This window comes from Montipora capricornis, chromosome 13, assembly GCF_036669925.1.
Source record: "Montipora capricornis isolate CH-2021 chromosome 13, ASM3666992v2, whole genome shotgun sequence".
Classification (NCBI taxonomy): Eukaryota; Metazoa; Cnidaria; class Anthozoa; order Scleractinia; family Acroporidae; genus Montipora; species Montipora capricornis.
Window position 1 is genome coordinate 12,771,536 of NC_090895.1, and position 10,000 is coordinate 12,781,535.

The following is a 10,000-nucleotide window of genomic DNA, read 5'->3' on the forward strand; positions in this document are numbered from 1 at the left end:
ATGTATTGTTTTCTGTAATTTACAGATCTGAACTGCACTCGCTAAATTTCTTCAATAATTTACAGGACGTGATCAAAAAAGCCTGGATGAAAACAAACAATATTGTTCTACTTGGTGATTTGAATTGTACCTTGCTTGGAGTAAACCAACGTTCTTCGTTCTCAGGCTTACAAACCAAAACAAGAAATTTACTGCATATTTTTGACGTGTTTAATATGCAAAATGTGATAAAGGAAGCAACACGTATATCACCTTCGACGGAGACCTTAATGATGTGATTGCTACAAATAAGCCGGAATTGGTTAGGAGAACTGGAGTACTGCCGCTGGGCATCAGAGATCATAGCCTAGTATATGCAACCTTCAGATTAAAACGAAAAAGACCGCTGCTCATAGTCCTTACAGTCAGAAACTTCAAACAATTTAACACAGAGAATTTCAAAGCAGACCTGGAACAAACACCCTTCCACATTGCATCTGGATGATGTCCTTTGGGTGTGGAATCAATTGTTCAGGGGCGTTTGCGATTCACACGCACCACTGAAAGAAACTAAAGTGCGAAGCATATCGTCACCGTGGATCAATAACAACATTGCGTTAAAAATGAATCGTCAATGTAAGTTATTCAAGAGAGCCTTATGAACCGTTTCTTCTCTACGATAGCTGAGCAACTCCAAGCACCACAATTCTCGACTAGCCTATGCCCCATACTTGTATCACATATATCCAACATTAGTCTATCTAGCTCTTATATTGACAGGAAAATTACATTACTGAAGAACAATAAATCCACCCGACCTGATGGTATATCACCCAAATTACTGGAGCTTGCAGGTACTGCTGTTGTTGCCCCGCTGACCAGCCTTTTCATGCAAAGCTTACGCGAATGTAGAGTTTACAATAATTGGAAAGTGGCCAGACTAACACCTGTATTCAAAAAAGATGATCCTACGGAAATCGGAAACTATCGCCCACTTTCCTTGCAGAGTGTTCCCAGCAAGATTTTAGAATCATGCGTAGCGGACATGATTGCGAAACATGTTTTCTTGGAAAATCAAGCACTCATCACTGACAAACAATGGGCATACCAAAGGAGATCGACAGAGCTATTACTCATCCACCTGACTGAACCTTGGCGACAAGCAACTGATAATAAATTAGTTGTGGGCACTGTATTCATAAACTTCCAGAAGGCATTTGACTGCATTTCACATCCAATCCTCCTTCACAAGCTACAGCACAACTTTGGAATCACGGGAAACTTACTGGCATGGCTAAGAGATTCTCTGTCTGATCGGGAACAGTATACTGTAATTAATGGCATACCCTCTGAGAATACTAAAGTTGCTCAAGGTATATATACCACAGGGCTCAGTTCTCTGGCCCATAGTCTTTGCCTTATACACAGGCGATCTACCAAATGCAGTGAACAATGCAACGACATTCCTGTATGCCGATGATACTACCATGTACTGTGTTGGAGAATCTATAGATCAGGCCCCAGTTGTTCAAACGATGGATAGCGCTATCCACCGGATAAATCACTATCCACCGGATAATTCAATTGGGTTTGCTAGTGTTTATCCGCTGGATAGTGATTTATCCGGTGGATAGCGCTACCCAGCCTTTGAACAACTGGGGCCAGGTCATAACAACGCTGAACAAAGCTCTAGAAGAACTCGCCCACTGGAGTGAGCAGAACTCCCTGGTACCACACCCTAAAAAGTGCGAGGGAATGATCCCTAAAAGGAATCATTTCATTGGTCCCTTAGGCAGTTTAAAAATCAATCAGCATCACATAAAATGGTTGCCCAGTTCTAAGCTATTAGGTGTAACCATTGACAACAAGCTCACATGGTCGAATCACATATCAGAGCTTAAGAGAGGGTTTGTTAACAAGCTCAACCTGATCAAACGCAGCTGCTTTTTACCTAAGAATTCGCTTTTAGATCTAGATTTTCAAGTCATTTTACCTTCGGTTACTTATGCGTTACCAATTTGGGGGTGTTGTACAAATAAAAACGAATTTAATTCTCTAGAATCAATACACTGTAGGGCAGCCAGAATTATTTATAACCTCCCACGCGACATACCCTCTGAAAATGTTCGCAAAACAGCTAAATGGGACTCTTTATTTGACATATATAAAGTCAAAAAAGCCACTTTAATTTATAATATCTACAATCGCAGGCACAGCGAGACCAAGACAAGGGTATCCCACTAATGACCTCAAGGCTGTTCAGTTGAGATCAAGAGGACAAGTTGCCTGGATGAGTTGGAATGGAATGTTAGCTTTGAGATGGAAGGATAGAAAAGACGTTTTCTTTCTAAGTACTATCCATGCTCCTCATCAGGTGCCTAATTGGGTTAATGCAGGACCAGCTCCAGACTCAGATGAAGAAGACTCCAGCATGGTCAGAAGAAGAATGAGAGTTAGAGGGCAATGGCAAAGCCAGAAAATCTACAGACCTCCAACTGTAGCAGATAACAACAGGTAAATGGGTGGGGTGGACCTTTGTGACCAGATGACTGCAGTCAACAAGAGTAAGAAACAACAGCATGGTACTTGAGGGTCTTCAACAAATTCCTGCTACTCGCAATCTATAATGCTTACATCCTGGAGGGATACAAGATTACCCACAATGGCAGAGGTAAAAGAAAGAGGGATTTGCGTAAGTTCAAGCAAGACCTGTGTGTGCAGCTTGTGGGAGCCACTCCTGCCAGAACAAAGGCAGCCAAGAGGCAAAGGCAAAACATGCCTCCTGAAGATCCTCTGGAGAATGTTGGCCCACACTTACCCCTCAAGGGTGAGGGAAATGATCATCCATGCACTGTGTGAGAAGAAATACACAGAGGCTAAGAAAAATGGGAAGACCCGCAAAAGGCACCAGACCAGCTACAAACGTGGGCAGTGTAATGTTTATCTGTGCAAATTTGGCCTTCCCAGTGAAAGTTGCTCTGTGGATTATCACACCAAAACTGTTTCCTGGTCATGAGATTGGTTGTTATTCCATCAATGTTTTTCTTTCGTGGAACAAGGATTGTGGGTGTTTTGTTTTTAAAACTACAGCAACAATGCTTTTGAGCTAAGGTTTATTTTTCAAAGGGTTTTGCAGTATATTGCACCCTTTTTATAACATATTTGATGGTGCATGGTGATTACATATGAACTGCCATTGTGTTTTATTTGCGATAAACTTTCAACATCGTTTAAAGCTCTTCACTTCATATCTTCTTAGAGCAATGAAGATAACAAGTAATTTTATTGACATTTTTTTATCACTGAAGGTTGATAAGTCTTCCTTTCTTGACATCTTGTGTTGGTATGATATATACAAGAGCATCATACAAACCTACAAGAATGAATATTGTCATCATCACATGTTAATTTTTGGAATTTTGCAACTTCAAAGTATTCTTTGATCTTAGGAATGAATTTTTTCTGCATGAAAGAGAATCTATCAGAGATTAAAAATATGTGGGACTTCTTTTAAAAACAATGGCTCCTTCTGTGTGTAAAATTGATTTGAACACAACCTGTGAATTTTGGGTCGGATTCCCAAAATGCCCTGGTGTCCTGGGCAATTTTTACCCAAAATTCCCGGTGGTGAAATGGTTAATACCCTCTCTTCGATAGCCAATCAGACCGCAAGTTTACCCTTAGCTATGTGATGCAATGAAAAATTCAATAGCATTCAGAGCATCTATTGTGTGGAGCGTCCTTACATGTACTTAGGATCTTGCAAAGACATCCAACAAAACAAAAAAACAACAACAAAAAAAAAAACTAGACTAATTTAGACTTTCAGGTACAATCTCCACAAATAATGCCCCACAATAATTTTTTTATAATCTTATTATTAACTCCTTGACACCAAAACCGGCCAGACTAATTTACTCAGTCTAATGCCAGACGATTTTACTCGTCAGTGAGGAACCCCCAGGAGTCAATGGGTTAAGATGATTTTAATACACTTTTATTGCTTAAGTTGTAGTCAGCTTAAATGCATGACCCCATAGGCGGCAATGCTTTAATCGCCATTGTACAATATATTGCATTGCAAAGTTATTGCATTGTATTATATTGTATTGTACTGACAGCAACAAGAAAAGGGCCTTTTCCTCTGAGGGCAATTGGACAAAAGAAAATGCAAGACACATGCAGGGGTTTCAATAACTTCTGAAATAGCCGTCCATGATAGCTCATTGAAGGCCGCAGTTTGACAAGTTTATGATAGCATTTTTGGTGAAAATCAAGGCAAACTAGCCGGCGGTGTGAGGTAATGCAGGCGGCGGTATACCGCCGGTAACCGGCTTCTATTGAAACCCCTGCACATGCACTTCTCTATTGTCATCTCTCCCAGGTCAAGTAGTCTGTGCAAGAACTTGAATTTGACCAAGTTGTTTGCAATGCTTAGTGCCCTTCTGTAGTATTCGCTTCAGTAATCAGTGTACTCCTCAACTTTTACAGCTGGTAGATGAACCTACATGTATCTCATGCAACATGCATTGCTTAAATGCAGAGACCAAGCATCTTAGATCAATGGGCACTACACTACGCTGCCCCAAGTACAACAGGAAAACAGAAGGGGTTAAAACCTTTTTAATATCATCAATCTTATTATGGAATTCCTTACCTGTGAAAATACATGAAAGATCCAGCGAAAGTGCCAACTCTTTCAAACACAAATATATTGAGTACATTAAAGAGGGGTACGCTAATATTGACCATTTTCAAATATCTTAATTATTGTAATTATTGTGATTATTTGTGTATTTATATATATATAAATCCTTTCATTCATTGTAACTTTTCCTTGTTATAATTTAGGTGAGGGCCACAGGTTTCTCAGTTTATGACTGAATAAAGTGTTTTCCCTCGTTAAATAAAGTTATTTATTTTATTTACTTTATGGGCCAAGCCCTGCTAGACACCATATGTGCAGGCAAATGTAGGCACCACAACCATATCTAATGCTCTGCTGCCTGAGGTACATCATCCTTGGTATTACGGATAAAGCCCACTCCTCCAAGTTGCAGCTAAGGTCAAGAGCCTTCAAGACAGAAAGCATTTTGTTAAGTGCCTTTTGTGTTAAAGGTTTCAGAAAGCTATCTAGGGCAATCACTAATTTCTTCTTTGGAAGGACTGTTAGGAGAAGTGTTCTGATCAAGTACCTAGTGTTGTAAGGTGTCATGATCAGATCTTGCATGGATGGTCACTTGCCTTGTTGAAGGTGCTCGGCTACAAGAGCACTCTTGCCCTTTTCAAAAGGCCCTTAATACCGTTTACACTTTGACATCTTTCTCTTGACCAGCAGATTGGATCAATTTGAAGTAATCATCTACTGCATGACAAAATTTGTCAGTCAGTTGTCTTGCAAGTTATCTAAGTTGCCAACCAAGCTCTACAAGTCATTCATATACATCAAACTGCAAGCTCCATGGAAGGCTTTCAATCCTTTCAAGGTTGCATCAATTTAAGTGCCTATATACATGTACATGTAATGGGGAAAAAATGGGAATTTGTTTCTGAACAAAGACTGGAGTTCATTGGAAAGATCCTGCTTGACAGAACAATTTTGCTTTTCCATTGTTGTTACAGAGCTGACAAAGCTGTGGCCTTCAGATCCAAGATAGAAAGTTGGAATTGGAGAATAATGTTGGTTTTCTTCAGGGGAAGGCAAAACCAGAACTTAACCCTGCAGCAAAAACGTCAGACCAAGGATGGGAACCAACAACAAACTCAACCTCCATCATACCACCATTGAACCCGAGCCACAGCTGGTGGGAGGTGAGCATTCTCACCACTGAACCATCCTTGCTCCCCACAACCATTCTTAACATTTCTATCCTTTGATTCTCTATTTGGTGACTGATGTAGTGACAAACACTCAAATACATTGTAAATGTCCCCAATCATTATGCTTAGTAACTTTCAGACTAATTTAAATTGAATTTGATTTTAAGACTGTTCAAAATATATGTACGTGTATATCATGCCTGAAATGTAGTGATATACATGTATGTAATACCAACTGAAGGGAGATTCATAAATATAAACCAACAGAAGTACAATGTAAGTTATCAGGGCTCTTGTTTGAAAATGTGGCTTAGTGCTTATCTATCGAGCCTGCTAGCCGGGGCTCAACTCTGGCCCCGGCTTGCATGTGGGCTGAGTTTCAGTTGATCTCAACCTGACTCGAGGATTTTCTACGGGTACTCCGGTTTTCCTCCCTCATCAAAATTGACTCACAGCTAATTAACATCTAGCTGTGGTGCTGTGCTCCGACATCAACGTGGACTGTATAGCGGCAGCCAGGGGTGCCCTTGTATGCTTTCAGCCCAATATCGTGAGCTGCGCCCTTCGTAATTCAGTCCTCAAGACTGCAAGTAAAGGGTGATCAGCACTGCCAATTATTAATTATTAATTATTATTAATTATTATTTTAAAAAATAATAATAAAATAAGTCACTTGCAAACATATGCAAATGCCTACTGTCAGTAATGTACAGTAATACCCACAACACATTCAGTGTAATGTCCACATTATGCAATTGTTGGTTAACGAAATCAACAAAAATTTGTTATGTATATGTACATGTACATGTAGAACTTTTTTCACAGCAGTTGGAAAAGTCTACTATCAACTTTTTTGTCAAGAATTTTACTTCACAGGAAATTAAATTTTAGGGAACTCATTTGAACATGTGGTTGTTTTTTGCTGTAATATCCATCCTTTCTTTCATTTGTCTCTCAAAGGGGTTGAGAGCTTTTCCCTAGGGGAGGGGGGGGGGTCCATATGAAAAGGGGAGGGTGGCTCGTCAGAAATTTTAAATTAAACCCCTAAAGGAGACCAATCTGTGTGTGGTCCAGGCTGATTTTGACCCCTAAAAGAGACCACATTAAAACACAGATAAATAAAAAATATGGCTACTTAATGATGGAAAAGACATTATCATCTAAAACTTTCACCCACGTGAAAAAATATCTAAGTGTGAATATACACTTTTATATTTCTGCGCATGCTACCCTAAAGGAGACCTTCACAGCTATATATGATTGTGAGAGTGTGACCAAAATCCACAATTTACACCCCTAACCAAGACAACAAGCATCCCTCCCCTTTTTATATGGTAGTCCCCCCTCCGCCCAGGAGCTTTTTAAATTTTTTTTTTTGAGAAAAGTCAGAAGGTCACTAAAGGTACGAGAACGCCACAAAACAATTGGTTTCATTAGCAAAAACAATAGCTGTGCACACCCTGCACATGAGTTTTACATTTCGATCATTTCAAAACATTTCTTTGCCGTTCTCGTCTTGACAACAATGAAAAATGATCAAATTTGACGTCACGTGGAGGACGCAAGCACCTGACAACAAATTTTTAATTTTCTTTCTCAATACCCACACCGTTCTCGCCAATTTTATTCTTGGAATGTGGACTCACACTTTCCATGCCGAGTGACTTGGAGTAATCCCAAAATTATGACAATAATGGGAAATAATATTTTCATAAGTTGTTCTCGTAGCTGTCATGCTTAAGGTCCCTAATAGATTAGTTTGAGGACCTCAGTTAGCTGTTTTAAGGGTTGATAGGAGCTTCAAATTTATTTCTTTCCCTCTCAATGTAATGTTTGCAACATGGAATCACCCTTAAGTACATGAAGTACATGTACATAGTTCACCCTTCTTTGCCTCATGTTGGTGTTATACATGAACCTTATATTCTCAAATAATTGCATTTTACTATGTAAAAGTAATGCTTTTGCATTTCAAGTAAAAGTTGTCTTTTGCACCAACAGTTTAAGGAGTAATGCACCTGAAAGGACAGATGAAAATTGTTGCCCTTTTCGCCCACTGCCAAGCAACTAGTATGCAAAATTTATCTTTGTTCTAGTATCATTCAACTTCAATGTTGAGTAACTTGCTCATTTTCATTCCAAAAACACAACAAAACTTGTTAAAAACTCACATCCCTTCATTGACCCTGGGCTCAAAAAATACATGTAGCAAGCCAATGAAATTCCTGATTGACCTCAGACCTCCTTTACATTATTGATTGGTGTGATTCAGTGACTGTATAACATAATATTATTATACTGCATTATACTGCCCAGTATTTCCTGAGTACCTTTTAAAGTGCCCCTGTGGCCAAACAATCAATTATTATTTTTCTTTGGATTTCAAATCTATGTTAACTAAGCCTTGATTTAAAAAAGACACCTAATTTTTTTTTAAACTGGAATTTTCCTATTTAATAGTCCACCATTACTAACTTTAAGTTCTTGAGAGAGTTGGATTGAGGAGAAAATGACGTCAAAGGCTCACTACTTTAAGAATGCAATGCGTGTGTACATCGCAGAATGAATAATATTATGCAGCACGGAAGTTTTGGGCTTTCAGACTTTTAAACTGGCGCTTTGCATTTATAATAAGCTGCATTCACATGTTGAAATTTTAACCCTTTGACACCCAAACCGGCCTAAACTCGCCAGACTACTCTCTCTAACGATTTTACTTTTCAATGGAGAACCCCTGGGAGTAGCCTTTGACATCACTTTTCCCTGGATCCAATTCCAACCCTCTGAGGTACAGTAATGGCGGACCATGACACACTCAAAGTAAACGACCTTTGGATGAAAAGCAAAGCTAAAAACTTTGCCAGTCAGGTGTTAAGCAAACACACTTTCAAAATCTGAAGAAAAAGAGGGAGCGATTTTTTTTATAACTTTGTTACACTGTCCTTGACTGACGAACGCAGCTGAACATGATCATTGATAGTGCACATTGCCGACAATCATTTTGCCGACTTACTTTCGAACGTATTCGATACGAGACCTCTGGAGAGTAAATCAACATTTGGAAGTTCCAAGTTCATCAGAGTTTACAATGTCTCACAGCTAATTTCACCGAATATACAATAAGAGGGACTCACCAACATACATCCCAATCCTAAGGATCGATCTAATTTCATGTTCAGCTGATTTCAGAAAATGGCCAAACATGAGGGATGACAAATATACGCAAAGGGATTTGCCAAATACTCTGGCTGCTTAGAATGTCTTTCAACTAATTCTTTACACTGCTGTTATCCAATACACCATAAGAGGGGCCCACCTAAAAACATCCGAATCGGAAGCATCTGATTTCAGAAATTGGCCAAGGCCAAACATGGGGGATGACAAATAAATAGCAAAGGGATTTGCCAAATACTTCGGCTGCTTTTACAAACACATCCTTACTGCTTACCACTGCATGAATGGCTTGTAACTTTTCTGCTTGAGACAACAGACTTCACTTGTACCCGTATTTCAACTGCCTTGAGGACAAATCATAGCCCGCTCGACTGCCCGCTCCTGCCCGCTCATGTTGACAAATCTCGTCACCAGAGCTCCTCTCTTTTGGGCGTGACACGAGACCAGAGACACTGGTGACGAGCAGGGAATGACTGACGACTGCAAAATTTCCAGGTTACAAAGGTTATCGATCGCTGGATATTGGCCAACGTCGTTTTTTTCGTGTTTATGGACCGAGGCGAGGTCAAGGTCCAAAAACATGCAAACAAGAACAAGGCCAATATCCAGCCATCTTGACCGAACATGCTTTGTCAATGAAGGATTTTTACATGGGATAAAACATCAAAAAATGAGCTTTGATCTTGCGGGACCAGGCGAGAAATACCGAGCGAGCAAGACAGCTCCATCTTGCCAGCTCACGGAGTTAGTCACATAATAAATAACGATATGGTTGATTTCTAGTTTTCTTTGAATTGAATATTATCGTTACTTTAGGACGTCCCAGGACTCTTGGTAGCAGGGAAAATGCTGGACGAAATGTTTTAAGCAAGAGCCGATACAACGTAGATTTGATTTTAGTGGTGTGCTATATTTCGGCTGGCCAAACCAGCCTTCTTCAGGTACAAACTCTCATTGTACCTGAAGAAGGTTGGTGAAGACTGGGAAGAATGGTGAAAGAAGGCAAAGTTGTATCGCCATGCACACA

The 10,000-nt window shown here is 39.8% G+C and overlaps 1 protein-coding gene across 3 annotated transcripts in view; it reads right to left on the bottom strand.

Moving 5' to 3' along the window:
- LOC138029295 (uncharacterized) overlaps window positions 1–9,358 on the bottom strand; it is a 35,501-nt gene extending 26,143 nt beyond the window's left edge. The window contains exon 1 of one of the 3 annotated variants that reach the window (XR_011127855.1): window positions 9,248–9,358. Coding sequence is in view for 1 of the 3 variants with exons in the window: in XM_068877017.1 (XP_068733118.1) it covers window positions 9,248–9,255 (8 nt within the window). In the remaining 2 variants the exon portion in view is untranslated. The remainder of the gene's footprint in view (window positions 1–9,247) is intronic. The other 2 variants (XM_068877018.1, XM_068877017.1) reach the window with 2 other exon arrangements.
- Window positions 9,359–10,000: the final 642 nt, after the last annotated feature.